The sequence below is a fragment of the Amphibalanus amphitrite genome, unplaced genomic scaffold (assembly GCF_019059575.1).
Source record: "Amphibalanus amphitrite isolate SeventyFive unplaced genomic scaffold, NRLGWU_Aamphi_draft 001678F_arrow, whole genome shotgun sequence".
Classification (NCBI taxonomy): Eukaryota; Metazoa; Arthropoda; class Thecostraca; order Balanomorpha; family Balanidae; genus Amphibalanus; species Amphibalanus amphitrite.
In genome coordinates, this window is record NW_024883171.1 from 76,270 (window position 1) to 93,941 (window position 17,672).

A 17,672-nucleotide genomic window follows, 5' to 3' on the forward strand; every position below is an offset into this window, starting at 1 on the left:
CTGGTCAGGTGCCGTGGGAGTAGGTCTGACTGTTGCCGATTTTCACCGATGCTTAACTGGGCGCTCCAACACCTTCCCTTCTCTCCTATGGTTTTAGCCTGATTGGCTTTGGTCTCACAGCTTTCTCCCAGATCGTGAGTCGTAAGCACACGTAGCGTGGGGTGACATCACGGGCACCTGTACACCGACTATGGGCGTGACTGGCTGAGCACACAGCGGCTGCCAGGGAGCCAGCCAGCCAGCCGGCCGGACGCTGCGCATTTGTCGAGTCACCCTGACACAGCGAAACTGAGGCAAATGAAGACCAACCGGGACAAAGCGAACGCAGGGAAGAGCCAACGATGCAGAACCTTTTTTTGAAATTTCGATCAAACATATAGAGGTGGGTGAGTTGAATCTTTCAAATACGTTGCCACGGACAACGCACGACTCTTAACGATGCATACGACGAACCTCGGAAACAATCAGCAAAAATTGATGTGCATGCACGGTGCTGCTGGGTTTAGGTAACCGTCCTGGAGCGCTGCACTGTCACACAGGGGACGAAGACGTGGCACACTATATTGACAATGACACACGGGTGACTACGATCGAATGCGACCGCAACAGGTGGTACAGCGACACCCACGGCAGGGGTCAGTGACACCCATGACAGGTCAACGAGCACCGACCGCAGGTTTGCAGAGCGCGAGATAGAATAAACGGCTACGGGACAGCGATCCAAATCACACAACGCTGAAGCACGGAATAGAAGAGAGTAAAAAGGGCAGAATTCTTTGCAACGATATGACACACAGTGCATTCACGGAAAAGTTTCAAGCAAGACCACAGCGAAGAAAGCTAAGCAAATAAGTACCGGTAGATCACCATAAAATGTCTCACTCCTTGGATATACGGACACAACTTGTCTTTTGTCTCCATTTATCGGAAACGCCGCACTCTAAAGTTACGTGGCTCAACCGCCAGATGAGCACCCGCGAGCCAGAGTGCCATGCGAGGTCGCTACCCATCTCCGAGCCTGCCCGCAAGGCCACAAGTCCGGTCCCCAGTGTAAGCCAACGAAACCCGACAGGAATGTGCAATATCACCAAACACACCAAAGGTGGGACCGTGCGCGACTCGAGAAGGGACGGCGCAATGGACGGGAGGAATGACTAACGACAAAGGCACCGTCATTTTGGGAGAGCCGACTTCTGCACATGCACTGGAATCGAGCGAGTGTATGTAAATGGAGCTATGATTGGTTATTGATACTAGTTTGAGATAGTCGTTTGAATTGAAATGGGAATAGCCAGGAGCCGTAGCGCTGCAGAAAAAGCGACACCTTTCGCAGCGTTAAGTACAATCATGCATAACACATGGTGAATGATATATAGTCCTTGGCGAAGAGTTGACTCCGATACAGAAAGCATAACAGCTGGTCGGCTCCGATCCTTCAAATAACACACATCTAAAATATAGCCTCAGTGGACTTCTGATCCTCCTATCTATCTCACACGATCCCTGGATAACAGGCTCAAACACACGTCTCCCTTCCACCATCCTTACCACCCCTGCATGACACCTGTTCAGTCCCTTACCTCAATCCCTCGCCTAATGCACACCAATAGCCTCACGGCGCCCACGGCACAACAAACTTTTCTAACAAAGCTGACGGTAACAATAAATAATGACCACACACAGCCACACAACCACAGGGCCGGCCCAGCGGACCCGGAATCACACGACCCGGCGACTTCTGACCCGATCTGCGCCAGGAATGTCCAACTGCGCGACAACTGACAAGGCACTGGTCCGGACGCGAATAGTCGTTCCGGAGCTCACAGCAGCCGAGGAGGAATAAGGCACGGTCGGGAGGGTTGGATTCACTCCTTCTCTAGCCGTCTGACAGGGGTACCTGAAAGGACGAACACCGATCAGCATTCAGCACGGAATATACAGGGGAATACGAAGCATCGAGACGACGGTCTGCAAATCATCGAAACCCTGACCTGAATATAGGAAACCCGCCGTAGTTGTCCCCGATAAATATTGGCAGGATTAAGTACATGAAGTGAGAATCACAAAACCGGAGCTATGGGAGAGCATAGCGGCGATTCGCTGGCTGGATAAATGGGTCAAAAATCAGCCATACTGCATACAGACTTGCTGCAAGTTCACAGTTCAACTTTAACTACACCAACACCAATACTTTCTCGATCGTATCCCGAGCACCTCCATCGATTTAGTGACTTAGTTCGGCGCAGGTGACAGCTTAAATGAAACCCACCTTGTCGCCGGCGGCCAGCGTGTAGCGTGAGCGGTTCCTGACCAGTGTACAGGTCAGCATACAGAGCGCCATCACGGCCAGAAAGGCGCTGGTGCACGTCAGGTGAGCGTACGCTCGCTGCCGGTCCGCCTGTGGGGAGACACGGCCACAGGCGTCAGAGGGGTGCTCTCAAACGGTACCTACCGATTAGGAAGGCACCTGACAGGGGCGTGTTGCAACGAAGTGAACACACGGCACAGTGCTGTCATCTACAGTCCAAAAAACGCAGGGTGACATCGGGCAGACATCCGTACAATTTGAGCTATCAAACATTGTTGACTAAATACGAATACAAAATGACATCCACGCACACTACGGTGACAGAGCAAAGCGTACTTTCCACTGGGTAATAGGGTGGCTGTGAAATTCCACTGAGATCTCACATACAAACACACTTCCTCGTTCGCATACAAAATCCTCTCACAGCGCAATCAACTTGCGTTCGTTAGGGGGTTGCTGGTAAGAAAGCACGAGATCTGCGAGATCGTACAAATTTTCGAGACTCGTCAAGTCCGATTCCGCTCATAGGATTCGATGGATTCGATGGGATTCGAGGACTTCGAGCCACGGTCATAGATACTACCGATACTACTTCGAGCAAGGAGTTCGAGTCGACTGAGTGTGGTCTTCAGAAACAAATAATCTACCGTTCCATTGGTCGTTTACCACCGCACCGCGTGTGATCTTCTGAAGCCACGAAGAGTAAAGCGGGGCGCTGCTACGCCGGACGATGTCCAGTGACCGATCCACCGCCGAGACGGAGCGGGCCAGCCCAGCAGCGCCGACTGCCGGCCTCCCTCCTCCCGTGGATGTCGGCCAGACCCAGCCGCTCCAGAACGACTTCCAGGCGCCGGTGGCGGCCGAGAACAACTACGACGACGGCGCGCTGCACCCGAACCAGGTGGCCGCCCTGCAGCAGCATCTGGCCACGCTGCGCCGGGAGAACGAGGCGTATCTGGCGCGCCACGGCGAGCTGCGCACCGTCGTGTCGGACTTCATCGCCGGCGTGGTCGACCGGCAGCCGGAGGACGTCAGGGATTTTGCCGCTCAGTTTTTCGCCCAGGCTAACCGGAAAAAGAAGGCGAAGGAGGCTGCACAGCGCAGCGGCGGCGGAGAGCAGCAGGGCCAGTAGGCAGCGCACTGATCACGAGTGAGACAGATGGACTGGCATCGGTCACACGGCTGAAGGCGCAACGCTGGCCTCCAGTTCATTTCTTTCATTATGTCTACCGAACGTCCGGTGGTTCAACGGCCAAATACACCATTCGCCTGGGATGACCCGATGGTGTGACGCTATCGGCAATCGATCCAATACTGGATACTATACATAATTTGATGTAAAAACGTCAATGTCAAAGTAATACCTAATATACTAACAAGTAACACTACTACTTGTACTAACACGATTTAAAGCAAGCACCGAAATCCACAGTCTGTGGTGTGAATATGTGCCGTGGTGTACATTCTCCCCATCCCCCTCACCATGGACAGTGTGATGTCCCAGGCGGTGGCCGGTGTGTACTCGAGGGTGAAGCGCGCGCCGCCGTCCGGGCAGTGCGCGGCGCCGTCCATGATCAGCTCCACGGCGCCGACGCCGGCCGGCGCGGCCGAAGGGGCGGCGGAGTCACAGGCGGGCGGCGGCGAGTGGCCGGGGTGGGGCAGCCGTGCCGCCGAGCCCCGCAACCGGACACAGAGCAGCTGGGAGCCGCCCGCCGACACCGGCCGCAGCGACACGTTCAGACCGGCCGAGGAGGGGTCCTCTGCGGGCGGGAGTGGATGAATTAGAGCAGCTGGCTACTGTGGGTCTGCTAAGGGCAGGCAGTTGAAGGCAGTCTTGAGGGCAGGACAGATACAGATGGTATACAAGTCAGAGTGGGGCCACAGAACCGGACCACATGGAACTGTACAATGAAGAGGCAAAATAGCATAATCACTATCACTATGTATTCAGTGACTAACAAGACACATTAAGGCCAAATGAGGAAAGAGTTAGCAAAGTTTTTACTTCCCCACCCACTAGCAGCAGTTACACATGACACAGTAGTACTTACCAAGAGTGAGCTCCAGGGAGCCATTGGAGGTGGGCTCAGTGAGCTGGTCAAACCAGCCAGAGGCCGTCACCAGGATGGAGGCTGAGGCGGCATCCTCTGTGGCATTGGCAGCTGAGGGCGGCACATGGTGCCTGCACAGGCTGTGGTGCTCCATACTCTTCAGGAACTGGTTCCATGACTGTTGACAAAGGTTGTAAGTGGTCTGAACTGGGCCTATGTGATGGACTGTTAACTGTTTACTTATGGAGCAGTGTTTTATAATTTATTAAATGCTGGCAAGTTAGGGCACCAAACATGAATAGTAGGAGCCCCTTTCCAACAAAAGCCCCACAAAAATCGTGCTTTCAAATGTATATAGTAAATTGTGCTTACCAGAGTATCCCGGTCTGGAATGCCCTCAGTGTTATACACATAGGCACCCAGTACCAGAGTGACACCACTGAACATCACAAGGCACGCCACAAATAGTATCAGCGGTGGCCAGTTGATAACCAAATTTCTCAATGCTGCCACTATCTTGGTAGTTTTTGAGCCAGACATTATGCCAACAAGTGAGTTATCCTTATCTTCTGAGGCTGAGTCTGACACATCAGGGTATCATCTGAAAGAACAGAAAATACATTAACATTATAATAAAATGAAAACGCTAGGTTACGTCCGCCTCTCCGACCAAATTTCAGAGCGTGTTCACAGTCTCCTCAGATGAAGAGCATTCTACATTGTCCAGCCAATCCCGTTCGATAACCACAGCCCAGCCCCTGCTGACCTTGAACGGCATTAAACCAGACAACATAATTTTCATAATTCATCGTGCAGGAGACTGAATCCAGGGTTAGTAAAACTGAACATGTATTTTACAGCTTATTTATATACTTATTTACTTATTTTTGCAAAATTCATATGCTAGACTTATTCATTATGAAACCATTTTGCAACAGGCATGTTCAAATTTGAATTAAATTGCATAGAACTGCATAATAACTCACACTGAAACTTATATTGAAACAGTTCTTAAAGTTACCCCAACCCCAGCTGAATGCTGACCAGACCGATCAAAGAGCAAGATCAAGATGCCTTTCATATCAATAGACAATATTACCAAAAACCGCTCAGAGGTTATACAATTTAACAGCCTCACACTCCAACTCAGTACATTTTTTCAATATAATTAAAATTTCAACAATATAAATTTCAGTTTCTTCGATTGAATTGAAATTCCAATTCAAGGTTGGTGTGATTCGCCGGATTCGCCTAGGATTCGCCACGAAAGCAAAATGTGAAAACGTCTACGAACAACCTACTTCAGCACTATATCTGGAGACCGACTATTTCCCGCGGCATGACAAATTTTCATCTTTCCACCAATAAAGTTCTTTCCACTTCTCACAAACTACGACGCTGAAGTAAAGGTAGTTCAATGTAAGGGTAACTATAATATAAGTATGCTTACCATAGCCACGCGAGTGTGATGAAGAACGACCACTAAGTACAAAGAGGCTGCCCCAAAAATTTAGACCCTAGCCTGAAGACAGCAAAGCCTTGCGAGTTAGGTTCTTACGGCCTTGATGCGAGTTTTATTAGAATATTTTAGCATTTTGCTTATCAGTGTCCACATTTCGGGCTCTTCAAGTTATTGAGCTAGTTTAATGCACGGTGCTTCATCAGCTGAAGTTTCTAAAAACTGTCAGTCTGCTCCAACTAACGCAGCTTCACGCCTGTCATCGTACCTACAGAATGGTGTTGTCACCCGTCGCCGCATTTGCTGTCATTCAGCCAACGACTAACTCTGTAACCAATCTACCTATTGATGATCTAAATGACCCTCTAAATGCCACTGAATTCGACTGCCATGGTCATGACGTTACGTAAACGATCAAAAGACCAAATGATCAAAATGATCAGCAATGATCAATGATCAAAATGATCAATCAATGATAAATCATCAATGATCAAAACACATGGTTGTATTGCATGGAATGCACATAAATACGCAAAAAAGTAGATATGTAATAAATAATATCACGACACTTTAAACAAAATAATCGGAAATCATTGCTGCATTCAGTTGTAAAGACGGTGTCTTCTGGATGCCCTCAGCCTCATCACATCATCACAACACAATAAACGCTCTAAATAGGGAAATACGTATCAAATAGACTTCGCCTCTCATGAAAATGCTATGAAAATAATACACTAATTGATCACCAGCACAAACAGCGCGTTTGTGCGTCTGGCAGTTTGAATATCACGTCTGGCCACCTTGTCCTTCGGCCCCGGCCGTCCCATCAGAGGATCTTCACGTGCGGTCGTGTGGGCGGTATCCTCCAGGTTAGACCGTCTCCGTCCGGTAGGTGGGCAGAGGGTAACAGTATGTGTCGCCAGCCTCTGCGGGGTCAGCCAGGCGAACCACGGTTACCGTCTCGGTACTGGTTCACATGCGATTGAATTAGAACGTATTGGAGACGTATAACTGATTGAAATCATTTTGGGATCTATGAACGAAATCACGGTTTGAACAGTTGACCACGATTCTGAATAACTGAATGAGTGGCCATCACATGGTACATTACCTTCCAGAGTGCAGTCCGAGGAAAATTCGCCAATTTTCCTTCGGATTTGCATTGTATGGATTTCTATAAATCTGCCGGACAAGAAAGCGTATTACACAATGCTAATGTCAAAAGCATTCAAGAACCGTAAAAAAACGTCACTCCGCACACGTAGCCATTTCAGCCAGAGTTTACGGTATGCTGCTGGAACCACAGAACGCAGCCACAACCCATAACATTCCTGGATATACCTAACTAACAAACTTAGCGGTCACCGACTTCGCGCAAGGAGCGGCAAGAAAATGGGCATCACCTTATTGAGCTTCAGAAGCCTCTTGGTCTCCTTCGCGTTAATGTGCGCTTCGATACTGGTCTCTCCTCGAGTTATCAGCTTCCCGTGCCACACGGAAAGGCCACCCAGAGCCAGAAATATGCCTGAAAGAGTAAAATAGATAATACGAAGTCAGTTTTCTTCTTGCTCAACTGTTTCAGGCACAAGTTCATCGCATGCCCAAAAGACAAGCGGAATCTGATGGTTGTGACAAGCGGCCTTAAAGAGGGATATACCGGAATGACTTTTCCCTAAAAAGGTTGATAATCACGAAGCCTTTATCGCAAAATAACTCTAACGATGTAGTAGCTCACCTAACGATACTAGAGACTCGAACAGTATGAAGAACCTCCGCCTCCGTCCACCAGGTAATGTTGATGTGACGTTCCTTGTCACTGTCGGAGCAACATTGCCGTAAGATGACGCCTGAAACCCATCAGCAGGAAATTAGTGCAAACACGTAATAGACAATTCACACTAAGTAATAGACAATTCATACTAACAAGTATTCTTCACAGCGATCGGTACAAGTTCATTGAGATCTGATACTCCAAAAACGCCCGTCGCGTAGCTCAGTCGGTAGAGCGTTGGACTTCGCGTGGTGAGAGCACGCATTCCCGGTTATAACAGTACGGGTTCGAAGCACCACGAGCGCTCGACATTTATGAGCCTCCTGACAGGTATGGTTGCGCTTGGTGGCATTCCTTAACCAGGCGAAGTCAGTGAGGTGACCGGCCGTACGCGGCTATGTGCGCACGTTAAGCTTTGAATTCTGCCATAGAACTGGAATTGCGCGATCGGAGGAAAGAGGTCAGGGTCCATGCAACAAGCTTCGCTTAGCGGGGGCTATGTCCTTGTGAATCTCCTTCCAAACAAAAGGTTCGGACTAAATTTATAAAAAAGTACTATGCATTGAATGATAATAAGTCAGCGCTAACATTCAGAGTCCCATGGTTTCAGCGGCGCTGGCGGCTGGGGAACCGACCTCGGTGGTGACGTTATCTCCCGGCCGGAGGTCCAGCCCCAGCTCCGTTCTCTCCCTGTAGTACTCCGTCAGTAGGATGTCGTGGCCGAACGCCATGACGAACACGGTGCCGAGCACCATGTACACCATGTACATGTAGAAGAAGCGGTGGTTGTAGTGGCCCACACACTGGTTCAGCCACGCTGTGTCGGTGCCGTCAAGGAAGTGGATGCAACATTCAATCAACGCTTAGGCTCGTGATCAATACCTATTGAGTAGATTTACGTCCCAAGGAATGTTTGATAGTTATTGACATTTACTGTAGCTAATTACCGGGGAAAAGCAACGGTCCTATATAATACAACTACACGCAGCCAAAAGAACAACCACATAGAGCACCATCAAGTCACGAGCACGCTCCGTTTGTCGCTGGAAAGGATACGACAGTGATGGTCCATCTTGAGGACGCACTTGTTGCACACGGAACAGTGGTGAGTGCGCGGAGGCTTGGGCGCGATACATCTGCGGCAGATACTGGCCGTCTCTGGGATCAGACCACCCTGCCAGGCCAGGAGAAATCGGATTCAGCCACGGAAGACAGCAATGATGTGAGATCGACATACATAACAGAATACATACAGAGATAGTTATGGCGACTGGCGAGGCAACGATTATCGGCTGAAAACTGAAAATAAAGCACATTATGAGCGCGTAAGGAACAGTAAGGTTTGGTAAATACTACACGATAATATACGCTAGACCATTATAAAAATTTAACATCGTAGCGAGCCAACAGACTTCAGCTGGTATCAATCGATGTAAAACACTGCCATCAGGACGCAGCAGTCACGGACGCCGAAGCCCCGCCCTCCCAAGTCAACCTCACGACCACAAAGTGGCTACCTGCGGCGGGTGTCCCGGCGAGGTGGTGAAGGCGTAGTAGTAGTGGAACACCACGTTAGCGAGGATCCAGTGTCCGACGATGAAGAGCACCACCAGCGCGGCCGGACTGCGCTCCCACCAGTACGGGATGCCGATGGTGTAGGCGATGTACACAAACAGACTGGTGAGCACCACCACGGCGCACACGAAAATCTGGGCACGCGCGGACAGTCACGGTTAGAGGGAGCCATCAGAAGACGGGAGAAAAATAAACCGATATTTCAGTCACAAGGAAGGGGAGGTTTTAAGAGCACTCAAGAGCCACAGATAATAAAGATCGTTACCAGAAATATATGTGTAGAGCAGATACGTATCTAGCATATAACAAACTACAATGCAAAGTGGTTTTGTGCGCATTTACTTGCCTGATGATGTATCGCCGGAAAATGATACGGTGTGAAACGGAAAACTTTGGTAAATATATCAAACCGCGGTGTGAATTTCGAGAACAGTCTGTGCAGTTTGATACTCAGCTTACCACCATTATGCATAGAAAGTTCTACGAGAGGTTTTTTTTTTTTTTTTTTTTTAATATTTTTGGTGCCCGACCCGGGCTTTTTGTCGTTAGTAGCTCGCATTCATGCTGGGTTAGTACACTATATACACGGCAGTGGTACGAATCGTTTTCGGCACCCGCTACGCGGGACAGCCTTGACCGCACGCTTCCTGTCACGCACCCCAGGTGGCACCGCACTGGTGCGCACGCTGGGGCTATCCCGATTTCTCGGGCCCGGCAGGTCAGAGGGCTGCTCCGGGACATGAAGCGAGGCCGTGCCCTCGGGACATGTCACCGGACCGAAGGATCTGTTTAAAGGCGGATCAGGCCCGTGTACCTGCGGCCGGGGGCGCTGGCTGGCACAGCGTTAATCCCCACGACCGAGCGAACACTTCCCAGTTACTGCCATCTCCTGGGTAGGAGCCGGCCGAGGAGCCGGCCGAAGTTCTACGAGAGGTTACTCACTGGTCCAATGGCTTTTGCGAAGTTGTCCACAAGCCAAAAGAGTGGCTCCATCAGTGTGTCAAAAACATAATCTCTGTTGATATAGATGTTACCACAGAGGGTCTGCACCGCATAAGGAACCAATGCCATTCCAGCACGGATCCGCCTGAAACCAACAATAACAGGCGTCAGGCTGATTCAGCATCTTCCTTTAACATGGCACAAATAAATCAACAATACCCTAGTGGTACCACACAAAAGGCGTGTTAACCCTCGGCCCTCGCCCGTATTGGTATTTTGCCAGCCGCGAATGTACAGGGTGTCCCATAAGTTCGTTCTCACATTATATTTGCATGTGAAACAGAGTACATTGCGTCTTGATATATTTGTGACCCCTCAATGTGCTCCCCATTTAATAGGCAAACACATGAACACATGCTGCGGCATGCCAACCGGCATGTTTGGCTGCATAGCAGGCTTAAAGTTAATCCAGACTGACTTGACATGCGTCGTGAGCTCCTCGAGGCTGGAACAGCGCTACGCTTTGACGAGCCTAATTTTCAGCATAACCAACAAATTTTTATGAAATTTTGATCCGATGAGGTGCCTGGCATGTGGTCTTGCCACAAACGCCTGTCACAGTCTCCTTGCACCGCTTTTAAGCTTTGCTTGACCTGTGCACTGATGCACTGTCTTGCCTGAAGATGGGCCTACGACCTCTCGGATGCCATTTTCTCCTCTATAAATGTGTTCATACTCGCGGTTCGAGCTCAGCTTGAGGGTTGAAACTCCTCCCAGATGTTCTTAGAAAAGCATTATGCTTCCCAAAGCTGTTTATGGGACACCAATCGCAACCTGGTCAGCGTCTGGACGCCTATAACCCCACAATACCGTGACCTTGGCCTTTCGCATAGGAACATAACGGGACGAAACGGAGGCCTCCTCCTTCGCCCTTATGGGGTTGTTTTCGGGTTTGGACGGGTGTTTCATCTCGAACGTGGACTAGTTAGTCCAGATGACCTGGTTGATGTCCTCAGCCCTTTAGTTTTTTTAGCCTCAGGCATCACGAAACTCATGTTTGGCCATTTTAAGACGTTTTTGACTGTTTTGAGCCCTCCGGTAAGCAAAGCTTAAGTCACATTGAGTTATGTACCCCGAAAGAACACTCTTAGACAGCTGGTAATCCATCCTGAAAAGTCTGCTTACCAACTTTCTAACCCTTTGACCTTTTTGATGGCCACTTTGGCGCCACACAGTTTTGGCCACATGGCTCACTCCTGAGAGCTGACAAAAAAGAGGATAAACTTGCAATGATTGACTCCCGACAAATCATCGGTGTCACTTGCTGACTGTGCGTCCAGTTAGCGATGGACATCGTCTACAGACTGGTAGGCCTCAATCACCTTCAATCGTCGCGAATGGTCACGTGCTGACTAAATACCGAGACGTACCCGTATTGGAGACCTCTATGTTGCGGCGTTAGCCGTCTGTTTAGGAAACGGGCTCTCTAGCAAAAACTATTTTGTCTACAGAAATTAGTTACTGTGGAGCATATTTCTACCAGCCATGGCAACCACGTAAGCCCAGTAACGAACCAATTTCAGCGTGCCGTTAAGCAAGAGAGCCTAAAAGCGTAAAATTTAGGTGAGAACGAACTTATGGGACACCCTGTACACTATACAGGATGTGGGTACAGGGGCCTGATCGAGCTAGAGCTAAGCGGAAAAAATGAGCGTGCTGCCCATGACGAAAGGAAGCCGAAGATACCCAACTTTAAGGTCCTGGGTCCTTGGCTGACCTTCCAGGTCAGGTCAATGACCGAAAAGTCGGGAAAATCGGGACCTGTTAAAACATCGTTAAGTGAGGCTGCTATGGGGTTTTCGGGGTGCTGATCACGAATTTCGTGTTAGTTTTGATCACAGCTGATGTCTTTGTGCATTTAGACCAGGACGGGCCAGGTCAGGCCAGGTCAACCAGCACCTAGGACCAGGGCTGCGGAGTCGATGGATTTTCGGCGACTCCGACTCCGACTCCGGCTTTCAAAAACCAGCTCCGACTCCGACTCCGACCCCGGCAGAATTGTCGTCTCCGACCGACTCCAACTCCTGACTCCGACTCCGCAGACCTAGCAGGGCTGCGGAGTCGACAGATTTTCGGTGACTCCGACTCCGACTCCGGCTTGGGTTTCTAAAATCGACTCCGACTCCGACTCCGACTCCAACTCCGGTCATAACTGTCCACTCCGACCGACTCCGACTCCGACTCCGACTCCGCAGCCCTGCCTAGGACTTAGGAGTCCTGTCGGGTATGTGCCAACCGCCACTGACAGCTTCGTAACATGTTACGAGGGCACCAAAACTAATTCGTAAATGTTCAAATGGTTGGTAAATTCGAAATCAACTCCAAAAACTAGAATCGCATGGGAACATGTAAAACTCAAAAAAGTGAACCAAGGTCATCAAAGGTAAATGAGCTTACCTGACCTTCACGTGAACCTGACACTCAACATAATGCATGGGACCAACATCACTTCACATGTTTGAACGTTTGAAACCACAAAAAGACTGGAAACACACGGACACACGGACACACGCCGATTCCTACCCTCGGTACAATTGAGACAACTGAGAGAGAAGTCCTACGAATCTTAAACTCCCTTGACTCTAATAAATCCACGGGCCCGGACAAAATGCCAGTAAGAATATTAAAACTATCTGCACTCATCATAGCAGGCCCACTTTCGAAATTGTTTAACAAGTCTCTCGCTTCTGGAATTTATCCTTCAACGTTTAAACAGGCTAATGTAAAACCTATATATAAAAATAATGGATCACCATCTGATTATACCTGCTACCGACCCATCAGTCTTTTATCTTCACTCTCAAAAGTTTTTGAAAAAATTGTCCACAAACGCATTTATGATCATTTAACAGAACATTCCTTATTGACTGACAAACAGAGTGGATACCGGAGAAAGCATAGCACAGAACAACAGTTACTTTATTTGACCCATAACATGCACAAATCACTCGACTCAGGACATGACTTCACAGTAATTTATCTGGACATATCAAAATATTTCGACAAGATCTGGCATCAAGGACTATTACACAAATGCAAACACGACTTTGGCATAACTGACTCACTGTTAAATTGGTTGACTTCCTACCTAAGTGACAGACGACAACGAGTACAAATAAATAACACCTTTTCGAACCAACAAATTGTTAATGCTGGCTGTCCTCAAGGTTCTGTACTCGGACCCCTCTTAGCCTTAATGTATCTTGACGGACTTCAACAAAACATTGACAATGACATTCTACTCTTTGCAGACGACACATCTCTTCACGCACCGCACTCAACGACAGACATTCACGATGTAGAACTTTCACTTCAACGCGACCTTAACAAAATATATGAATATGGTCGAGAATGGGCAATCACATTCAACACAACAAAAACAGTCCAGCAAACATTTTCACGTAAAAATAATTTCATAACACCACGTCTCACATTTGGTGGGAATCCCATACCCATTCATGAAAATCACACCCACCTGGGATTGACATTCTCCAATGACCTACATTTTCACCATCACATCAACAAAATTTGCAAAAAGGTCAACAAAGCATTAAGCCCACTATATCCAATTGCACAATACGTACCCAGGCCCATTCTCGACCAAATTTATAAGACATATATCAGACCACACTTCGACTATTGCGACACAGTATACGACGGACATATCACGACACACGACGCCATGCGACTCGAGAGACTACAAAACAGAGCGGCAAGACTTGTGACAGCAACCTTATTTAGGACACCAACGGACAAGCTTTTACTCGACTTAGGGTGGGATAGACTATCGACAAGAAGACGCATGCATAAAATAACACTTTATCACACATTTAACGGTCACGACGAGCATATACCACACTATATAAAAATGATAATGCCGCACACACGCGCTGAAAATACCGGACGAATCTTAAGAAACGCCAGTGCACACACAACGACGCCTAGCCGCACCACTTCTTACTACAGTTCATTTTTTCCATCGACAGCTAAATACTGGAATGATCTCCCTGAGTCCATCCGATCCCTGACACGAACATCCTTCAAAAAGACGATTTCTGAGCGGCTGGGGGTGACCAAGCCTCCAAAATTTTACATAACTGGGTCTAAATTAGGAAATACTCTGCACACAAGACTAAGAACCGGAATGAGTCGCCTTAACTCCCATCTCTTCCAAATTCAAAAAAGTGAAACGTCTGTGTGTGCTTGTGGCTTTCCAAGCGAGAACGTTCGGCATTACATTCTAGACTGTCCATTATTTGAACCACTAAGGCTTGATTTGTTTCAAACAATATACGATCAATTAGGTATTGAGTTCAATGTAATTTCTCCAAAACAAAAACTTGACATTCTGATTTACGGTGAGACTCTGGACGATGAGAGCGGCAGCGTAGTCGCACATCTCTTTCAAAAATTCATTTTAAAATCGAACCGATTTACAGCTCACTGAACAGTACGACATTGACCTAGGGGATCAGGCCGCGGTTGGTCGTGGCGCTCCGGGCTGACCGTGCTGTGGCTCGCGCACGCTGCTCTACTGCTCGGTGTCTGTCGTGGCGGCGACAGCCAACTCGTATGCTTTATGTTACGCCTGTCAATGTTTTTCTATAGCTCATGCTTAGAATCTCATCTGGCTGGAGTTTTTTTTTCGTTTGTTTGCATTTTCTTTCAGAGTGATGCTTAAACTCAAGCGCTCTGCGCTTTTGCATCCCTCTGCCTCATTCTTCCGGAATCTTTCTGTCTCTGCTAATAAACATTGTGTGTGTGTGTGTGTGTGTGTGTGTGTGACAATGTGAGCTGCCATACGCCAAATCTCGATTCTGGTCAAGCATGGTCTCGAGAAATAGGTGACTGGTCAAAGGTCCTTTGGTTCAGGGTCATGAAATTTTCAGGGTATGTGTAAAATTGATCAACTCGAGGGTATTGAAACTTTTGTTGTGATTGGCCGCTTTTTTACTCCCTTTTGAACTGTGCTGAATCTTGCTGCCTGTCATTATGTGGCCTTTGGGGTGCCCAGCAAGAGGGGGTGTAAAATGCATGACAAATAAAAAAGAAATTTTTATTTTCTTAGAATACGGAATGTTAGTGCAGCCAATAGCAATATCACACCTTATTTTGAAATGGTATGATTTAAGAATAAAAGCTTACCTGTACCTTTCATGCAATGATATTCTTGTTCTAAGTCTCTTCATGGTATGACAGGTACCTATTTAATGATCAAGAATGCAAAACTTCTTAAGTAGCTTGAAGACCACTGAACAAGCCAGGTAAGAATCACCTGAAAAAGAGGATGTTTGGTTAGCATTGCACAGTATTGTCATCAGTCAGTGAGTCATCACCAGTAGGTCAAGATGAGTGCACTTGCCCATTCCTCGGTGACCTTGACTATTCATGTCCTAACTCCCAAAGTCCAATTTCAAATGTGCCGGTCCATTCGCATGTAGAATCGAGTTTCGTCTGTACCTCAGCAAAAAATCTCACCGATATGAGCATTTCTTCGACCGATATGGAGGGTTTGAATGTGGACATGTCGGAAATATAATCTAAATATTGATTATCACTCCTTATATGGTCATCGCTCCGCCCATTTTCGTGACGTCATAATCTGAAATTAGATTAATCTTATTTTAGATTGCCTCCCTGCAGTTTGCCCGACTGATACCAGGGCCCCAGCCCTGTTCAACAGCCTGCCACTGGCTGATGCTACTAGGTATTGGTGCTCGGTTTTCATGGAAATGGTACGCAGAACTGAGGCAAAGCATTTTAGCTTGCTTTTCCATAGAGACTGAACACCGATGTATGGAAGCATCAGGTGGCATAATGCCCTGAGGCACAGTGAAAACATCTGTTTTGCTCGCCACCTGTGAGGCGCACCTGACACTCTTGGAGGACTCCATGCAAGTGTATTAAGACGCGAGCAAAAAACACAACAAACTAACAACCCGTCAGCCGTGTTTGGCGGCCGCAACAACATCCATCCAGGCGGTGTTTCACGGGACGCTGCTACCACGCTGCTATCAAATTGCGCGAGCTGACGTCACACTTGTGGTAGTGTTGGAGCAATGGGCCTGTTGATGTTTCCATGGAAACCCAATTTGACACGTGTTGACACGGACCTCAGAGACCTGCCGTACCCTGACAGGCTTCGCCGCCTCGGCCTCCCATCGCTGCACTACCGCCGTCGTCGTGGAGATATGGTGACCGTGTACCAGCTCTTCCACGGACTTCTGGATGTGCCGCTTGAGTCACTGCTGACGAGACACGAAGCGCAAAACACGCGAGGCCACCAGTGGAAGCTGAGGAAACCAAACGCCAAGCATCTTTCTCGCAGGAACGCGTTCAGCGTCAGAATCATCAACGATTGGAACGCCCTGCCAACAGACGTTGTCGCTGCTGAGTCGCTGTCGTCTTTCAAGGCGCGGCTGGACCGGCACTGGTCGAGCGTGATGTTCGACATCCCTACCCCGTACTAAGGACCATAGCCTCTCCGATTATGCCTTTCACTCGATACGAGCGGGACCCATAGGCCGAGTGGCCTTATAACCCGATGACCAACTAAGGTAAGGTAAGGTAAGGTAAGGTGTAAAAGCAGCGTGCTGCTATCACGGGTGAAACAGGGCCCCAATTCAATTGCAGCACATTTCCAGATTTTTCTTGACCTTCAGTTATCTAAATTAAACTGCTGCAACCAAGTGTCAATTAAAGCAAAAAACACCCTGGATGCCGTTAAATATATCGATTTTGAATTCACCCAGAACAGAAAATATTAAATCATGCAGATTGCAGATTGCAGATTGCAGAAAAGATGCAGAATGCAGATTTGAACATTTATGATCAATTTATTTAACCTGTAACCATATAATCATTTTCAGATTGAGATGTATAACAAATCCGATTCAAATACCTCTCTTGCTGCATCGAATTTGAATTGCAAATGATAATAGTCACTAGTCACTAGTCAGTAAATGTAAATGATACAAATTTATATACACTGCGCGCGCATACAAATGATTTTTTTTCATAGTTTATTTTTTAGTGGCCGCAACTTCCTTTTTTCGTTATTTTGCCGCACGCTCGTTACAAAAGGTAATCTTTTCTCTCTACTAATTCACTGCTAAAGCTGACAGTTTTTTTTTGTTTAAAACCTACTTCTTCCACAAGCTTTATTTTTCATCAGAACCATTCAACATATAATATGTTACGCAGATTCTGGGCTGCAGTCATCAATCACGCAAAATATAGCAAAAATCCGTATTTAGATGATGATGATGATGGTTTAGAGGATTTGCCTTTGCAACGGCTCCTCCTATTCTTTTAAACTGTACTTAAGCTATCGCGCTATGAGTTGGTATGGGGTGCATGATAGTATTGAGCTCTTTTTCTTTTTGCCTTCTATATCTTAACTTCCACATGCTGTATAGAATTTGTTTCTTATCTTCCATATGTTTCCTATTATCATCAAATAGAAATTTCATAATGACTTCTTCTTTATCTTCCCAGTATGGCTGT

General features: G+C 47.7%; 2 protein-coding genes across 13 annotated transcripts; both read right to left on the reverse strand.

Annotated features, from left to right (window-relative positions):
- Positions 1 to 543: 543 nt before the first annotated feature.
- Positions 544 to 5,619, reverse strand: LOC122374580. 8 transcript variants are annotated; one of them, XM_043353397.1, is made up of 6 exons: positions 5,579 to 5,619; positions 4,732 to 4,960; positions 4,360 to 4,537; positions 3,791 to 4,068; positions 2,270 to 2,398; positions 544 to 1,897 (listed from the first exon to the last, which is right to left on the reverse strand). In XM_043353397.1, the coding sequence occupies exons 2-6, from the start codon at positions 4,897 to 4,899 to the stop codon at positions 1,877 to 1,879; spliced, it is 774 nt and encodes a 257-aa protein (XP_043209332.1). In that variant the 5' UTR covers positions 4,900 to 4,960; positions 5,579 to 5,619; the 3' UTR covers positions 544 to 1,876. The 8 variants fall into 8 exon arrangements, with proteins under 8 accessions (XP_043209332.1, XP_043209328.1, XP_043209330.1 ...); XM_043353393.1 differs by having other exon boundaries at positions 5,541 to 5,607; XM_043353395.1 differs by having other exon boundaries at positions 5,459 to 5,602.
- Positions 5,620 to 6,305: 686 nt separating this feature from the next.
- Positions 6,306 to 17,204, reverse strand: LOC122374582 (palmitoyltransferase ZDHHC16B-like). 5 transcript variants are annotated; one of them, XM_043353401.1, is made up of 10 exons: positions 17,068 to 17,204; positions 15,312 to 15,441; positions 10,107 to 10,251; positions 9,107 to 9,298; positions 8,646 to 8,763; positions 8,225 to 8,406; positions 7,554 to 7,665; positions 7,222 to 7,343; positions 6,930 to 7,000; positions 6,306 to 6,744 (listed from the first exon to the last, which is right to left on the reverse strand). In XM_043353401.1, the coding sequence occupies exons 2-10, from the start codon at positions 15,353 to 15,355 to the stop codon at positions 6,645 to 6,647; spliced, it is 1,086 nt and encodes a 361-aa protein (XP_043209336.1). In that variant the 5' UTR covers positions 15,356 to 15,441; positions 17,068 to 17,204; the 3' UTR covers positions 6,306 to 6,644. The 5 variants fall into 5 exon arrangements, with proteins under 5 accessions (XP_043209336.1, XP_043209339.1, XP_043209340.1 ...); XM_043353404.1 differs by having other exon boundaries at positions 15,318 to 15,441; positions 17,169 to 17,195; XM_043353405.1 differs by having other exon boundaries at positions 15,318 to 15,441; positions 17,068 to 17,183.
- Between the last annotated feature and the right edge of the window lie 468 nt (positions 17,205 to 17,672).

Excerpts from the sequence above, each read along its gene's own strand:
- LOC122374580 (XM_043353397.1), bottom strand. The coding sequence starts at position 4,899 with ATGTCTGGCTCAAAAACTACCAAGATAGTGGCAGCATTGAGAAATTTG. Across the intron at positions 4,538-4,731 it reads TTCCAGACCGGGATACTCTG|TCATGGAACCAGTTCCTGAA; the intron begins GTAAGCACAATT and ends CTTTGTCAACAG. Across the intron at positions 4,069-4,359 it reads CTCCCTGGAGCTCACTCTTG|AGGACCCCTCCTCGGCCGGT; the intron begins GTAAGTACTACT and ends TCCCGCCCGCAG.
- LOC122374582 (XM_043353401.1), bottom strand. The coding sequence starts at position 15,355 with ATGAAGAGACTTAGAACAAGAATATCATTGCATGAAAGGTACAG. Across the intron at positions 8,764-9,106 it reads CGCCGGGACACCCGCCGCAG|GGTGGTCTGATCCCAGAGAC; the intron begins GTAGCCACTTTG and ends CTGGCCTGGCAG. Across the intron at positions 7,344-7,553 it reads CGAGTCTCTAGTATCGTTAG|GCATATTTCTGGCTCTGGGT; the intron begins GTGAGCTACTAC and ends TTACTCTTTCAG.